The sequence below is a fragment of the Lipotes vexillifer genome, unplaced genomic scaffold, assembly GCF_000442215.2.
Source record: "Lipotes vexillifer unplaced genomic scaffold, Lipotes_vexillifer_v1.1 scaffold448, whole genome shotgun sequence".
NCBI classification, from domain to species: Eukaryota; Metazoa; Chordata; class Mammalia; order Artiodactyla; family Lipotidae; genus Lipotes; species Lipotes vexillifer.
In genome coordinates, this window is record NW_006787097.1 from 2612477 (window position 1) to 2630424 (window position 17948).

The window sequence follows — 17948 nt, forward strand, 5'->3', positions numbered from 1 at the left end:
TGGAGTTGATTATTTTCTAAAGCGAAAAGGACCAGAAGGAATATAGCAGTATTTAGACTCCAGGGATTAAAGAAGGAATTTTTATTCCTTGGCTTCCTCTATAAAACTTTCTTGGGATGCTTGTTTTTCCTCAGTTTCATACTAGTAACTTCTGGATTTGCGTTTGTTATGATTTTCAGACTTGGGGCCTCTTTTCAGATCTCTGAAACCAGGTGGTATGCAGCAGACACTGTTGTGTCTCCTAAATTAATGGATACACCAGATCTCAGCTGGTGTCTCGTATTACGCTGCCCACCCCGGGGGGGTTGTAGTGTAAGAGTTCCAGGGCCCAATGAGCTGAGGGATTTTATGGAATTTAAGAATAATCAAATTACTGATCCTTAAGACTTATTTTTGGTCCTGAAGCAACGGCTCATTAGCTTGCTCTAACAGTGGGGAGTACTGTACCTGAAACCATATTAGACTACCCAGATTTTTCATTGGATTTAAGTTCTTTAAAAATACAAAATGGAGTACAGATTTGAGGTTGTTCCATCATTATTCATCCTTCTGGAGCAACAGAGCTCCACTTAAATCTGTGTGACTTTCAAAGTTATTTGATAAATTTAAGTATTATGTAATTGTGCTTATAGTCAGAATGATAATAACCTAGTAACCTCACAGGACTTGTGTCCTGTTGCAGTCACCTCCTGAGCAAGGCAGTTAGAAGTTTTGGTTTTTTGTTTTTGTGTTTTCTGGCATATTTTTTCCCGTACTTTATACATGTGACCCTTGAGATTTAGCCCCAGATGACTGGATTTGGCTTGGAGTTAAGAGCTCTGACCAGCAGGGACACCATATTGATGGCAACTAGTCAACTGGATCAGATACTGTATATTTGGTAGGTTTGAGTGAAAAATGCAGAGGGGGTCAAAGCCAGAAGTCTGGCTCAGAAACATACTTAGAAAAAGATGGAAGGCAGAAGCTACAAGGCATGAATAAACAAAAGCAGGAGATTAATAAAAAAGAGAACGATGTCACTTAGGAGTCTCCTGTGGCCTTTGGCCACGTCTCTGGGAATGGTAACCAGAGTAGGAAGGACACAAACTCAAGCCACATGAGTAAGTTTGTTTGTGAACCCATGTGCTGCCGGCACTTGTACTCGGCACTGCGTCCTGTGGCAGTGGGTCCCTCCTCCTCTGCTCAGCTCCCGGCTGCATCATTGCCAAATGGCCTGCGCCTTCAACCTGCTTCCCAGCTCCCCCTCCTCACTGCCGCCACTCTCCCACGACCCACACAGTAGGCTTTGTGCAAATCAGTGCTCAAGTAGAGTCCATGGCACCGTAACACAAGAGATTTCTCAATGAAAAGGCACAATCCCAGCACATGTGCACATATCTGTGATTGTCTTTGTCCCGTCTCACTCCAACGTGACGCAGTGACCCATGGTTTATGTCAGCTTATCCCCACTCAATTCCTACAACCCTAACAGGGAGTAGAGAACAGTTGTAGGGGCAGAGGTGATAAAAGCAGAGATGGAGCGTTCCAGAATCACCAGAGTACAGGAAGAGGGGTCCACGTGTGAGAGCTGCTGAAGACCTGCCCATTGTCATGGGGCCTGACTTGGTCAGCGGCTGTTGATACCAGTTCCTGACCAGGACCCAGATGGGCGCCTTCAGTTGTCATTACCACATTGTATTCTCACAGCCTCCTGGAGCTACTTACACACTTTCAGGTTGCAAGAAACGGAGGCATGTTCGTGTTCCTTGGATGATGGAAGTTTATGTTGTCAATATAACCAGGTTTGTTGATGTGGCGCCCAGGCTGTAAAATGTCATTGGGGAGGTTTGTCCTGGACACCTTAAGGCAAATCTCTCTCTTCTAGGATTGTTGAAGCCTTGATTTAATATATGTATATTCTAGATTTGTATCTGGAAAATGGCAGATCTATATCTGTAACAAGATAGATAGAGACATCTATGTGTATATGTGCACGTATATGTATATATGCATATATATACACATATATAGGTAAAATAAGGGTTTAAGGGAGCTCAAAAGAGATAACAAGTGCAAGTGTTTTGAAAAGTGTTCTATTAATAAAATGAGGGATGGTGGAAGTCATGAAGAGTAAATCCACCCTGCTCCCGTTTTTTTAAGAACCATGAGAAAGTAATGAAGGTGACAGGTGTTCTCAGGTTGCACATGTTTACTCTCAAGGAGGAATTGAGAACACGAATATGGGTTAGAAATTATTTTATAATAAAAATTTCTGGTAAAATGCCTTTATCTTTTAAAGTTTCCAATGAAATTTGACCCAGCTGTATTAGCAGTTTTTAAATCCTTCAAACTTGACAAGTTGTAAGTGCAAGAGAATTTTTTTTTTAAATGTAATTTCTTTCTCTCCTCATAGGTACTATGTTTTTATTGGACACTGTTTTGATTGTTCATGTAAAATGAACGGTTATACTAGAAATCTTAGATAATATTTATAATAATAATAATCATAATGAGAAATTTGATAGTGTTTGAGATGTATAGAAGCTGATAACTTTTTTCCATAGGTCTAAGACTTGAGTTACAAACAATGAAATATAGTAGGCAGAAAGGAAGAGTCTTTGTTTTTCGTTTTTTTAAAAAACGTATTTATTTATTTACTTGGCCGTGTCAGGTCTTTAGGTACAGCACGCAGGATCTTTAGCTGTGGCACGTGGGAATCTTTTAGTTGGGGCATGCAGGATCTAGTTCCCTGACCAGGGATTGAACCGTGGCCCCCTGCATTGGGAGTGCAAAGTTATAGCCACTGGACCACCAAGGAAGTCCCTCCTGTTTTGTTTTTTTGTTTTTTTAATGCATTCTGTATTTTCCATTTAAAAATATACCTATTACAAAGTTTTGAAAAAAATATAGGGTAAAATTGTTCAACTTCTGGACCCAAAGATAACCAGTCTTGGTGTTTTCTTTTTTTTCTTCTAGTCTTTTTTTGATGAAAGTTGGGGGTTTTTTTGAGAACTTGTAATCTTACCAAGTTTATAAGTTTTAGTTTTTGTCCTACTGTTTCATCCTTACATTTATATCTGACAGTGATTAAGAGTTTAGAGTAGACAGATAGACAGATTTGGACTCAAATTCAATCTCTGCCACTCAGTAGCTGTGTTATATCAGGCAAGTTACTCAATTTTGTTAGCTGTAAAATGGGAGTGATAGTAATATAATCACATTGGAAATAAGGCATGTAAAGCTCCTGGCCGCTAGTAAGTGTATGATATAATTTTTAACGATTAGCTTGTTAAAAACTCTGCTTAATTGTATTTATTCCATCAAACAGTGGATGCATAAAGGTTTATGTTTGTAAATCTTTTGGACATTTACACTTTTACAGGTTTTCACTATGATAAATAATTCATCTTTGCATATAAATTGGCTATCATTTAGTTTTAGAAAACTTAAGAAAAAAGGAGTTTCAGACTCAGAATGTAAACAATTTCAGTCTTTTAAATATATATCTAAATTATTTTCTAAAGTAGCTGTAAAATTTATATTTCCACCAGGAACGTTCTCTGGTAAAACTGGGTTTTTAGATCTTTCTTAACTTAAAAAGTGAAATTGTATCTGTTTTAAATTTGAATTTCTTCATTTTTATTAGTGAAATTATACACTTGTTTGTTTTTAACATTAATCTTTTTGTGAATTATGTGTGCCTTTTGCTGATTGTCAAGTTGGGTCTTAGAATCTTTCTGTTATTTTTGTTTTAAATATGCCGTCTGACTATACGGAGATGTCCTCTGATTTTAATTTTTAAAGAACAATTTTTTTGTCAAGCGGATTTTTTTTTTTTTCTGTTGCATTTAAGCTCATAAAATCCTCTCCCACAATGTCCACAGTACATTGTGTGTTTACTTTTTGGTTCATATGGCTTTTGCTTTTTAGGCACAAGTGAGACTTTAGTTTCCTTTACAATTAGTGTTATTATATATGATAGTCTGTAAGTCCTGGCAATTTACTAACTGTTGACTAATTTCCAATTTCATAAAAATGTGTTTTCCTGATTAAAGTAAATTCAGACTTATTTTTTTTCTTTAAAGTATATAAGAGTAGTGACTATTAAAATTGTTTTCAGTGCCATTTAAAATTCTTCCTGGATTTATTTGTGTGAAAATTATCCCACAAGTATGTGAAAATTTGCTAAAATACAGCAATCCATAAAACAAAATACCATTGTTCTCCTAAACTTTCCTCTTCCTCCTTTTAGAATTTCATAGAATCTTCTATCACACTGTTTGAATCTGATCTAGAAAGTGGGAAGTTTATTGACATTACAAATCAGGAAATTTCTGACTTAGAAGAAATGGGTTTTGGCAGTGAAACAAGATCCATTCACGTTAAAAGTGGCGTGTAAGTTGTCTCCTATTCTGAGAACCTAGAGCTTCTTTGGTGTTTAAAATTATTGGTTGCTCGATTCTGTGTCACCTCAGTTCTTTTTACTTTTTATCCTGCTAGATGGGTTGCCTACCAGCAGAAGTTCTTCTGTGGCGAGCAATACATTTTAGAGAAAGGGAAATACAAATGCTTTTTTGACTGGGGAGGATCAAATAATATAATCATGTCAATACGACCTATCCAACTGGTGAGTTAAATGTGAACATAACCAATGCCAGTGACATGTAATGGCATACAATTGAACACATGGAACAGGCTTTTATAAAGTGGAGCTGTTGGATTATTTTGTGTGTATCTATAGAGAAAATGAAACAGCATATGGATTTCTGCAGATTCCATAGAGAGCTAGTAGATGGCATTAGCACCTCGATGATTAGGTACTCTGTAATTTGATCAGTTCATTCAGTAGCATTTATTTATTGCCTTTGCTGTGTCAGACAGGACTGATCACTGGAGATGAAAGATGAATAAGACTGCCCTGTCTCAGTCTCTTAGAGAAGACAGGCATATGCATAATTGCTTATGGTATGACTAGTGAGGAAATGAAGTGTGTAGGCAGTGCTGAGGGACCAGGGGAAGGGAGAATGGAGACCCTGGGGAGCTGGGGACCATGCCTCTCCTTAAGAAGAGGATGCATTGAGTCATGTCTTAGAGGATAAAAGCAATTTTGCTAGGAAGGGAAGTGGGGCAGAAAAGGCAGTTCACCAAGAGGGAATCATCTCCTCATGTGCAAAATTACGAAGTTATGAACGAGTGTGGCCAGTGTGGTTAATAACAAACACTGCAGAACAATAGGGTGCCCAGGAGATAGTGATGGGAAAGAGAATTTGGCAAGTTCAAACTCTATCTTTCTAATGGACTATTGGGGCACATTTTTCTTCTAGCTATAATATTACTCAAAATGAATTAGTGGGCTTCCCTGGTGGCGCAGTGCTTGAGAGTCCGCCTGCCGATGCAGGAGACGCGGGTTCGTGCCCCGTTTCGGGAAGATCCCACATGCCGCGGAGCGGCTGGGCCCGTGAGCCATGGCCACTGAGCCTGCGCGTCTGGAGCCTGTGCTCCGCAAATGGGAGAGGCCACAACAGTGAGAGGCCCGCATAACGCAAGAAAAAAAAAAAAAAAAAAATGAATTAGTAATAAACATTAAAATTATTATAAGCTAATTTAGTAGGTTATTTGAGGGTCCTAACCAGTTCAAGGAATCTAGTAAATTGGTCAGACCATGTAGTTTTTCATTTATCAAAGGAGATTTTCAGCTCTTTCAAAGACAACTGTGATTATACAATTATAATTTTTTAAATGTTTTAATATATTTTCAGGAACCACTTGGGATAAATGAGCCTCCACATTTGGTATGTTTAAAAATATTCTTAACTTATAATTGTTAAATTGTTTACTAAAAATGTATGCCCTTTCTCTCGTCTATCCCTTTCCCTCAGATAACTTTTATGGGACTGTATGGCAGGGCAGTTTCTATTGTCCTAGGAACCTGTGAGCACAAGAGTGCCCATCTCTGTTACTGATCATATTGGCCTGGATTTGTCACGGTTCCTTTCTTTTTCTCCTACTAGAGCTTCAGCACTGACCACTATGGGTTTGTTTTGAACCTCTGCCACTCCTTCCTGTTGCCCATCCATTCTTCAGTGTCACATTCATATTCAGCACAGTATGTTATGCTGACTGGAGGAGCAGACTTACCAGGGAGAAATGGCATGCTTATTATGTAAATGTAATTCTAATACCTAAATCACGTATTTCTTAAAAGCACAGATAAAAGTGCAACCCTGCTCCTTTATTTCTAGTGTGTTAATGGTTTGAAGGATTGGGTAATACTCTGGAGCCTAATGTTTGTTTATTATCCATTGAGGGCTAGAAATTGTGCTTATTTAATGCTTCTAATAACTCTGTGAGGTCAGGATTTATTCCCATCTATTAATGAGAAAGCAAAGATTTAGAATTTAAGCGTCATTTCACACAGCTAGAAGTAGCAAAAAGAGGCATTTTTTCAGTATCTAATTCCAAGATTTTACGGCAAAGAAAGACGTATCATGATATGAGCTGTACAACCGTAAAAGAAAGGGGATGAGTTACAGTGCTTCCTCTGTCTCATTTTAAATAACAAATTTAGAAACATTTCTTCAGAAAACCAAATACAATGATTAATTTTAAATATTTGATATTTGCTAGTTTTACATAACGCTGAATCTTTTTCTCTGAGTGTGTGTGTTTTTCGTGTTCATGTCAGTGTTTATATATTTCAAATCAGCTTAGTTTAACTGTGATTCTGTTCACAATGCTTCCAGGTTTTATTATTTTCCGATTAGCTCAGGCCTATTGGGAACATTTCCTCTCTGAATATAACTCAGTTGCTGTTCTAGAGACACTTCCTGCCAGATCTTTACTTTGAATCTTAGAAAACTCCAACTGTGGACTTTCAAAGCACTTTTTCACATGAATCAACACAACATGAGTAGATAAAGAGGTAAACCAGGATAATTCCAAACTGCACATTCTCTGAGTTTTAAGTGCAGATAAAAAAATCACATTCTTTTAAGCTCTGTTTCTCCCCCTCCTACATCCCTGGTCTTTCTTATGAACTTCCTTGTTTGGGGCAGATTGCTCAGAGGATTTTCTTTATAGTATTTACAGCCCAACTTGAAGAGAAAGTAAGCAGCAGCAAACACCCAGTGAAATTGGCCCTGTTTATTTTTTCTCAATATAGCTCAGCCATTGCCTTGTGAAATAAAGGTCTCTGACTAGTGTATGACAGCTGGATATTTGGTAACATGCAGACAAAGCCTCCTTAGTTTACCCAGTATCGAAGCTCTTATTATTTCCATTGGACCAAATATTCAGAAAGTTTTACTTGTTTTCATTTACCCGAATAAAAACAAACAGATCTTGGCTGATAGTCTGGTTCCATTCAGTAACTAGAAGGTATTTTCTCCTTCGCAAGTTAGTTGTGATAGGTTGACAATGCAGAAGCTGTGTTCCTTTGGGGTAGTTAATTTCCCTGGTGTCTGCTGGTGATTTGAAAGGAAACCTCAAGCAACTTAAGGGAAAAGCCAGAAGATATATGTGTGTAGAAATTAATATATAGCATGAGAGTTATGCTAATAAAAATATTATTGCTGACGTGTAAGCATATTATGATGATATATGTCTTTTTGGGGACTCAGAACACCACCTTTTATTGAGAAGATTATTTTTTCCTGGGGCGGAAGAGTGATCACCAAGTCTGATTGCCAACTCACAATATTTGATACAATGACAGGACCATTATAGAGTTTTTCATAGCAGCCGGCATTTTATTTTTGTTTTTATTTTTTCCCAAACAAAACAAAAAACAAACAGAATGTGGATTATGTTCATAATGTCCTCATGTCTCTCTTTTAGCAAGTCCTGAATATCAGAAATCTCACTAGATTAAATCTTATAAAAGTGAGTTTTGTTTCCAGAGAGGCTGTATGTAGTCAGGCATCCATTCTCTAGAAATTCTAACCAGTTCCCCACTTTGACCCAACCAAGGACCTTTCTTTTCCTGGAATCTTTTAAAAGTCCATTTGCAAATATAATTAGAAGTTTGGATTTCTTTAAGTACTGAGCCTCTGTCCCATTTTATACGTGATTCTAGCTGAGAAAAAGCAACTGAATATTTTCTTCTATTGGATACTTTGGCCAAATTGAATTTTAGAGCGATCACAGGATCTTTAACAGTGGTGGTTACTGTTATCATGTATGGAGGATAAGTAAACAATAGTTTTAGTCAAATATCAGTAAGGTTCGAGAGCAGTAGAGGAAAACATTTTTTTGGTACTATGACCAGATCATTTTTATAGAATCCAGAGACCAGAAATACTCAGGAAGTAGTACTTATCTAAGTAAAGAAAGGCTTCTGTGAGTAAACAGGGAAGTAAAATTATTGTCGAACATGTAATGAATGTGAAAACTACATAGCACTGCATTATGAGACAATGTGATGTAATGGAAGAGTGGAAACAAAACTGTTCTTTGTTTAACCATCAGTACATTTATTTGAAGGAAGTCCAAAGGGCTGCAGAAAGTCTTGTTTAGACAGGATAGAATGTTTCTCAGAGAAATTATTTTAGCATTGGAATAAATAAAATTACGTTCAAAAATTATTCTGATATTGTGGAATAAATTGAGAAAGCACAGCTGTTGTTCAGTAATTAAGTTCTTGAGGTTTTAGTTTGTCATATTGAAGAACTATTACATCTGTTTCTGTATATCATAAATGAAAAGTACATAGTAAACAAAGGATCTCTACAAAGTTTTCATCATAAAAGGGTGATAATATCTGCTTCAAAGGGTAGTTCTAAAGAAGATAAAAGATAGATATGTGAAAAGGCACCTTGGAAACCAGTGATACACTTTTTTTTTTTTTTTTCTTCTTCCATACAGTTCCATTTGGTGCTGGTAGGGATTAAGCCATGCTCACATGGCACGGAGGAATGGGCATAGTTCGAAATAAACTCATTTCTTGTTCAACTGACTATTCATCTGTGTTCTAAGCCACCTATCCGAGTTGTTTTGTACATTTATTCTCCATTAACCTGGAAAGGAAACCAAAATAGTGAGTCATCCAGCTAGCTTTTCACAGGACTTATTTTCACCAAGGCACCGCCACTTAATTTCACCAAGGGTAGAAACCACAGATTAATTATTATAATTAGCAAGTGCAGAGTTGGTTTCGGGTGGTCCATCCTCAGAACATTATTATGAGAACTATTCTATTCTGAGGCATTTGTAAGGTACTCAGAATAAGGGGTTACTTTCCTGGGGTTGGACAAATCTTGAGTGAGCTGTGTATCAATACCATATCTCATTTGGGGGGTAAAAATAAACTCAGGTCAGTATTAAGTCCTTTTTTTTAAATTTGGGTAAAGAGTATTTTAAATCATCAAATCAAAACAGTACTTTATGGCAGAGTGAGTGTGTGTATGTGTGTGAATTTTAATGCTTCTGGGTGTGACAACTGAGACTAAAAAGTAGAGGTGGCTGTTACATACATCAACTGCAATATGATTAGCTTGCATCGTCAGTTGTCCAGGATTTGACATTTCACGACTTCTTGGTGAAATATTGAAGTGTAATCTTAGGCTCAGCAATATGAATATAATTAATTCAACAAACTCGGAGTACACGTAGTGAATCAGACAACCGTGATCTCTGTTCTCATGTGCCTTTTCTGATTCTTACTGTGAATAAAGATAATATTTGCCTGTAGGAGAAATTACTCCACATTTTTGGGAGTTAAATGTGATTTACTTTTTAGCCTCATGTTTTATAAACCTTTAAGTTAAAAAACATAGTCTGAAAAACCACTAACTAAAATATATGCTCTTATCAAGGAATCCAGGGCAGTTTGCCTGGACATGTAGAATTGTTCTTATACAGGGAATCAATCGTTCCAGGGGTTTGTATTGTTTTGGACTTGGTTTTTCTTTCTATCCCCTGTATCCACCAAAGGACCATGGTGTAGGAACTTGATGGATCATGCTTCCTTAAGGCAGGGAGTCCCTTGGTGTTTTAATGCTCCAAATACAGCCTCGTTTCACATTAGGAAATCGTATTGTGCAAGCCCCGGTTGGTCGGGGGGAATGGGTTCTCTCGGCTTTCTGGTTTTGGCTTCGCTTTGATAGCAGACCTAACAAGGTCAGAGCAGAATGAGATAGCTAAGAAACAATTCCTCAGAACTCGGAGACCACCCGTCTCTAAGAGGACCCTTGGGACAATGATGGTGAACATCAGCTGCTCAAAGAAGCCTTGTTCTCCATGACAGCCATGGCAGGAGAGAGGGCGGTGCTGTAGATGATCATGATGCACTCTTAGCTACGACGCAGGCCTCTTGGTGCCAGGTGGATCTGTGGGCCATGTTATTTCAAGGCTCCACTGTATTGTGAAATATTTATAGGCCTCATTCATTTTTTCTTACTTATTGGAGATCCAAGGCCACTAGTGTTGCAGATTATTATATCTCTGGTCTAAAGGGAATTATAGTTGAGACTTCATGTATTTTCCTTGACGAAAAGGACTAAAGCAGAAATGTAGTTATATAAAGCTGTAAGCTGTGCATTTAAGGTACTCTTCAGTAAACTGGAACCTGTAAGCTGAAATATATGGCACAGACATCTTTCTTCACCATAAATCTTCCACTAATCCCATCATTATTGTCTTCTGTGCCATCTGCTCCTGTGGTCTCACAGACACCCTCATGCTCTCTTATGGGCATGCGCTTGTGCTTTCTCTGTCTCCCTTTTATTAACTGTGGATCAAGAAGGCTTGGGGAGAGAAAAGGCATAGCCACCACACCTCATACCACTCCAAACTGCCTTCGTGTTTAGCACTAAATTGCTTCTTATTTTACACATGTAGTCTCACCACAGGGGATAATAATTGCTTGATACAATGGACAAGGACCACATTTTAGTAGAGGAGGGACTCTGATTTACTCTTATAGGTAGAATTATTTTCCAGGCCCCTGTGCCCCGCATCTGATGCAAGAGATGGATGGAAATGATAAATAAATCTTGACACTTCTGGCAAATACGTAAGGGGAAAAAATTGAGTTTAAGGAGAATGTCATCCTTAACATGGATTCCTTGTTAATAGATAAAACACGAGTCTAGTATTTTGCTGAATTTTTGTAAGTACATGAAATGAAAGGTTTCCATTTGCTTTGTGATGATGTCAAGCAACTGTTTTCCGTTTCATTGTTGTGTTGTTGCTCTTATAGCTCAAAGCATTCAGTAAACCGGGGTTCCAAGGTGAATGTGTAGATTTTACCAAAGAAATTTCGGATTTGACTTCACCATTCACGCCATGTTCTTTTAAAGTTCTTCGGGGTTGGTAAGTACGCTTATGGAATGATTTCTGCTGTTGTTTACATAACTAAATTTCTTTTAAATTTGCAGAGATTTAACTTTATTTTTTGCGTATACAGTGAAATAAGCATATTTAATCATTAGTCAACTGCTAATTTGCCTATATGGTCTTTGCCCAGCTTGTATTACAAGCTACTGTGAAATAGAATGCTGATTAGCCAACTTTGGGAGCATTTTGGTGGGGTTTTTTTCCCCTAAATGTTTCGAATGTTTATATTGTGTGTTTACTGTGTAGTGTAATAGAATGCTATAAAAATTAGCATTTTTCTCCAGATAAGACATATTACTCCTAAATTAAAAAAAACAACAACAACTCTTTGTTTGTTTAAAGTATTTGTTGTCCCCATTTCACAGATGAGGATCCCTGATTCAGACTTATTTTCCCAAGGTCACACACCAAATGTCAGACCCAGGATTGTTGGGCCATTTTTTTTTTTTTTTCTGTATTCTTCCAACTGTGGCAACGTACTGGACATGTATATGAGACTATATGTGATTCTCAATTTATCTTCTAACATATATTCCTTTTTTTTTTAACATCTTTATTGGAGTATAATTGCTTTACAATGGTGTGCTAGTTTCCGCTTTATAACAAAGTGAATCAGTTATACATATACACATGTTCCCATATCTCCTCTCTCTTGCGTCTCCCTCCCACCCACCCCCCTATCCCACCCCTCTAGGACATATATTCTATGTATCATTTTTTTATTGTGGTACAATATGTATAACATGAAATTTATCATTTTAGCCACTTTTAAGTGTATATATCTTTACAGTGGCGTCTCTGTATGTCAAGTATCTCCCTAATAACTCATCAAAGTCTCTCTTCTCCCTTCAAAATATCTTGGATTCATCCATTCTCCTCCGTTTCTCTTGAACCGGTAGAGACAGGGGTATCATTTTATTGTGGTACAATATGTATAACATGAAATTTATCATTTTAGCCACTTTTAAGTGTATATATCTTTACAGTGGCGTCTCTGTATGTCAAGTATCTCCCTAATAACTCATCAAAGTCTCTCTTCTCCCTTCAAAATATCTTGGATTCATCCATTCTCCTCCGTTTCTCTTGAACCGGTAGAGACAGGGGTCCTATCTTCCACTTGAGGAATTTCAGACCCCTAATGAGCCACACTCCAGTGTCATCTTTTTGTTTTTTAATTAATTAATTATTAATTTTTTTGGCTGCGTTGGGTCTTCCGTTGGCTGTGTGCGGGCTTTCTCTAGTTGTGGCAAGCGGCGGCTACTCTTCGTTGTGGTGCGCGGGCTTCTCATTGCAGTGGCTTCTCGTGGCGGAGCACAGGCTCTAGGCACACAGGCTTCAGTAGTTGTGGCACACGGACCTCAGTAGTTGTGCTCGTGGGCTCTAGAGCACAGGCTCGGTAGTTGTACTCAGCAACTAAGTACAACTAAGTTGTACTCAGCAACTAAGCACAGGGCTTAGTTGCTCCACAGCATGTGGGATCTTCCTGGCCCAGGGCTCGAACCCGTGTCCCCTGAATTGGCAGGCAGATTCTTAACCACTGCGCCACCAGGGAAGTCCCCCAGTGTCATCTTATTTCCAGTGTTTACCACAAAGCAATCATAGCCCAGTTATTTGTCCCAAACTCCAGCTTAATATTTTACTACTCTTCTTTAAATCCCAGTCATTCTCTAATACCAGTCAGATCAAGTTCAAACTCTTCCTTTTCCAGGATTTACCGTCAATGAGTCTCATTTTCCATATCCATGCTCCACTCTATCCTTGTACTATCCTCCTTTCCTGTCTTCAGGCATTTCCTCACCTATGTGTTTTCCTCCTTACCCTCTGTACCAGGGGTCAGCAGACTTTTTCTGCAAAGGGCCAGGTAGTAGATATTTTCAGTTTTGTGGGCCATACAGGCTCTGTCCCAGCTACTCAGCACTGCCACTGTAGCACCAAAGCAGTCATAGGCAATACATTAAACGAATAAGCATTGCTGTGTTCCAGTGAAACTCTGTTCATGGATATTGAGATTTGAATTGTATATAATATTTGCATATCACAAAATCTTCTTTTAATTTTTTAAAACCATTTAAAAATGCAAAAATCAGTCTTAGCTTGTGAGCTGTTGGAAAACTGGCTATGAGGTGGATTTGGCCTACATGCTGTAGTTTGCTAACCCCTGCTCTGTATCAAACGTGGTAGGTTTCAGGTAAATCTAGCAGATGTTATTTGGTTGGCCTACACACTATGTTTAAAAAGTTTTTGGGGGGCTTCCCTGGTGGCGCAGTGGTTGAGAGTCCGCCCGCCGATGTAGGGGACGCAGGTTCGTGCCCCGGTCCGGGAAGATCCCACGTACTGCGGAGCGGCTAGGCCCGTGAGCCATGGCCGCTGGGCCTGCGCGTCCGGAGCCTGTGCTCCGCAACAGGAGAGGCCACGACAGTGAGAGGCCCGCGTACCACAAAAAAAAAAAAAAAAAAGTTTTTTGTATCAATACTTAAGTTTAGAATATTTTTCAGAAGAACCTATTTTTCACCTTCTCTTTAAAAATCAGAAGATTTGGAAACTCTGGGGAAACATTCACCTTTGGTGATAATTAGCTGGTGTTGAGTAGAGGCATATGTGCTCCCCAGTGTACCATAGGATATATTGCCAATTTTTGTTTGTTTGTTTGCGTTACTCGGACCTCTCACTGTCGTGGCCTCTCCCGTTGCGGAGCACAGGCTCCGGACGCGCAGGCCCAGCGGCCACGGCCCACGGACCCAGCCGCTCCGCGGCATGCGGGATCCTCCCGGACCGGGGCACGAACCCGCATCCCCCGCATCGACAGGTGGACTCTCAACCACTGTGCCACCAGGGAAGCCCTGCCAATTTTTTTTCATCTGGTACACTGCTCGTTTATATTACGTGCCTGACCTCCTGCAGGTACGTAAGTTCGTGAACCCTGCTTAATAGTAACCTGCCTATATGTTTTTAAGGTTCAGTCCATCCTCATTCCCTCTGTTAACCTTCTTGATTAACCCTAAATCAAACAGTCTTTTTCCCTTTCTGATTTCCTATAACTCTTACTACTTTGAACCTCTCTGTATCTGTTACTGTTCTTATACTTACTTCCAAGAAGGATATGAAAGTTTTACAATGTGAAAACACATGAAGTAGGACACGGTTAGGTAAATAGATTATCTGCAGCTCTTTAATGAGAAATATGTATATCAAGGGCCTGAAATAGTCTTGTTCCTAGTGTTTGAGTTTTCTTCTCTAAGAAAAAAGAAAGTATTTTGCAAGATATAGTTTAAATTTTCTGATAAAAGGAAGCACTGAAGTTTTTCTTGTTTTTTGGAGGGAAATGTTTTTGTCCTAGACCCTGAAGTCTAGGACAAATTAGTCAGATGTGTTGCTTCATGTAGGAAATGTATATGTTATTTACTTATGAATAAATATATATATAATTTATACATAGTGTATACATTTTTTTCAGTATAGTGTGTGTGTGTGTGTGTGTGTGTGTATATATATATAATTTATATACACAGTTGTCCCTTGATATCTGTGAGGGATTGTTTCCAGGAGTCCCCACATATACCAAAATCCGTGGATGCTCAAGTCCCTTATATAAAGTGGCTGACTACAGTCGGGCCTCTGTATCTGCATGTAGGAAACCTGTAGATACAGAGGGCCAACTACATACAAAAGGTACATTTTATTTACATATTTTATTTAGATTTATGTGTAATTTATTAAGCTATAGTTTTAATAAAAGAATACAGGAACCATGGTGATTGTTTAAGTACCGGGGATGCTTCAGAGATGAGGATTTGAGCCCAGTTCACCACTGTGTAATCTTAAGCAAATTGGACCATCTCTCTGAACCTCAGTTTCCTCCTGTGTAAATGTGGGCTAATAACAGTACTTACCTCTAAGGATTCTTATAAGGACTAAATAAATAATGCACATAAGGGCTTAGCTGCATGCCCAACACATTGAAAAACCTTTCGGAAATATTGGCTATAAAATGCTTATTACATAGGAGACATGGCAGTAAATTTTGTCACAGAGCATTTCTGTGGTTATCTAAAGTTAACCTCGTATAGCTAGAGCACGGTTCTGGTGATCTTAAAATATAGAGCTAGAACTTAAACACACCAAAGCTAAAGTAGTAACAGTCAATTAATTTCTCCCTTGTGCCCCTTCTTTCCAAAATGCCATGTCTTAGCCAAGCTTTTGATGAGTGCTATATTGAAGATAATTTGCTATGGAAGATTCTAAAGGGTTCATTTCTTTTTAAAAATCTCTGCAGGTGACAGGTTTTAAATACTGTTGTGTGATTTTTAGAGTCTAGCTTCTAACTCAACCTAGACTGAAAGCAAACTCATCATTAAATAAGGATACAAATTTTTGTTTTTCTCAAAAAGGATTTCTAATCTGTTGAAGTACTTAATAATTACTATAATTTGATCCCAGGTTTTTATATTTGAAAGCACTGAATGAAGTTAATGTCTTTAGCTTACAGCAGATGCTTTATTTCAAATTTATTTAATAGTTGGGGGACTCTTGGGCAAATCACCTAACTTTTCTACCTCACTTGTTTCTACCTCATAAAGTAATGAGTACGCGGTGAAATAATGCATGCAGGGTACCTAGTCTGGCACATGGTAAGCAGTCAATAGGTGATAGTAGTAGCTTTTTTTTTTTTTTTTTTTTTTTTCCCCAAACTGACTCTGGGTATTTGCTGCTGACCAGCACCAGGAGTTTTATGTCCTACTCCTACCCTGGCTCCCACTGCATGATGACGAGTCAAACTGCCAACTGATGCACTTTGACTGAATGTTTCACTGCTTGTTTTTTCAGCTGGCTCCTGTATTACCAAGAGGACATTTCTAATCATCAGTGTGTGTTAGAAGAAGGGCTGTATGCTGACCTTACTTCCTGTGGCTGCCCAACATCTAGAGTCAAATCCCTCAAGCCCATTGACTATGTAAGTACTTCGCTGATGCATATTTATAAGACTTTTTCTTGTCCAGTTTAATTACCGTGAATGATAACATGAAGTTGGAAGAAATAATACAGGGAAAATATAAAAATTTAAGTAACTTGCTTGAAGATTGTAAAATTGAGATTCACTCATGAAATCCAACTAATGAAAGATTGATTTTTTTTTTTTTTTTTTTTTTTTTTTTTTTTTTGCCGCACCTCACAGCTTGTGGGATCTTAGTTCCCTGACCAGGGATTGAACCCTGGCCCTCGGCAGTGAAAGCACTGAGTCCTAACCACTGGAACACCAGGGAATTCCCAAGATTGATATTTTTCTTCTTTCTTTTTTTTTTTTTTATCAGAATGCAAAATTTAGGAAGTAGAGTATATAGTTAAAGTATTAAAATGAATACTTTAACGACTTTGGGTGACATTGACAAAGTTACTTAGTTTCCTCATCTATAAAAAATAGTAGTACTTTTGGGCTTCCCTGGTGGCGCAGTGGTTGAGAGTCCGCCTGCCGATGCAGGGGACACGGGTTCGTGCCCCCGTCCGGGAAGATCCCACATGCCGTGGAGCTGCTGGGCCCGTGAGCCATGGCCGCTGAGCCTGCGCGTCCGGAGCCTGTTGCTCCGCAACGGGAGAGGCCACAACAGTGAGAGGCCCGCGTACCGCAAAAAAAAAAAAAAAAAAAAAAAAAAAAAAAAAAAAATAGTAGTACTTTGTAAGGCCACTGGGATATTAAATGTGATCGTGCTTGTAAAATGCCTAGCACATGGTGAGCGCTCAATAAGTATTAGCTGTTAGTATCGTGACTGTAATTGGTAGAGCTGCTTAATAAAAATAATAACCTGATCACTTTATTTTTCTGCTACATAAGTCACATGACAGCTTGTCTGCTACTTAGATTTGCAATGTTACTTTAAGTCACGGAACACCGTTGGTATTGATTTCAAACCTTGTTTTGGGGGAACTAGGGCTTTCCTGCTTAGAGTGTGCAGAGTTATCTGGGTCACCTTGGAGGCTTACATTTATAGAGTGAGTAATTTCTCCTTTCTATCATATTTACTCAGAATTTTAAGTGTGAGAAAAACAGGATAGCTATTCTGGGACATTCATTCTGGGTTCCTAGTTAGTAGTGTCTTTGCAGAGGAAGCAGTAAGGATCTGAAATATTTTTAAGATGTCTAGTTATGATGATTCCCTAGGAGCATTTGGTCAAAGCTGAGATTTACACAATGATGACTAGAAGCCCTACATGGTGACAGGAGTGACTCAGTCAAATCTTTCAACCAGAGCTTACTCCAGGAGTGATGATCATACTCAGGATCTTCGATCCCAACCTCAGCAATGTAGTCTTTTTTTTTTTTTTTTTTTTAAATTTTATTTTTTATTTTTTTTTTTTTAAAATTTTGGCTGCGGGCTCTTTGTTGCGGCACACGGGCTTCTCTCTGGTTGTGGCACGCAGGCTCCAGAGCTCATGGGCTCTGTAGTTTGTGGCACGTGGGCTCTCTAGTTGAGGCGCATGAGCTCAGTAGTTGTGGCTCATGGGCTTAGTTGCCCCACGGCATGTGGGAATCTTAGTTCCCTGACTTGGGATCGAACCCGTGTCCCCTGCATTGTAAGGCGGATTCTTTACCACTGGACCACCAGCGAAGTCCCAGCAATGTAGTCTTATTTCAAGGCATT

General features: G+C 38.7%; 1 protein-coding gene across 1 annotated transcript in view; it reads left to right on the plus strand.

Moving 5' to 3' along the window:
- CRYBG3 (crystallin beta-gamma domain containing 3) overlaps positions 1–17948 on the plus strand; it is a 115270-nt gene that overhangs the window by 66914 nt on the left and 30408 nt on the right. The window contains exons 13-17 of the mRNA XM_007459875.1: positions 4232–4374; positions 4480–4606; positions 5739–5771; positions 11177–11289; positions 16138–16264. Of these exons, the coding sequence (XP_007459937.1) occupies positions 4232–4374; positions 4480–4606; positions 5739–5771; positions 11177–11289; positions 16138–16264 (543 nt within the window). The remainder of the gene's footprint in view (positions 1–4231; positions 4375–4479; positions 4607–5738; positions 5772–11176; positions 11290–16137; positions 16265–17948) is intronic.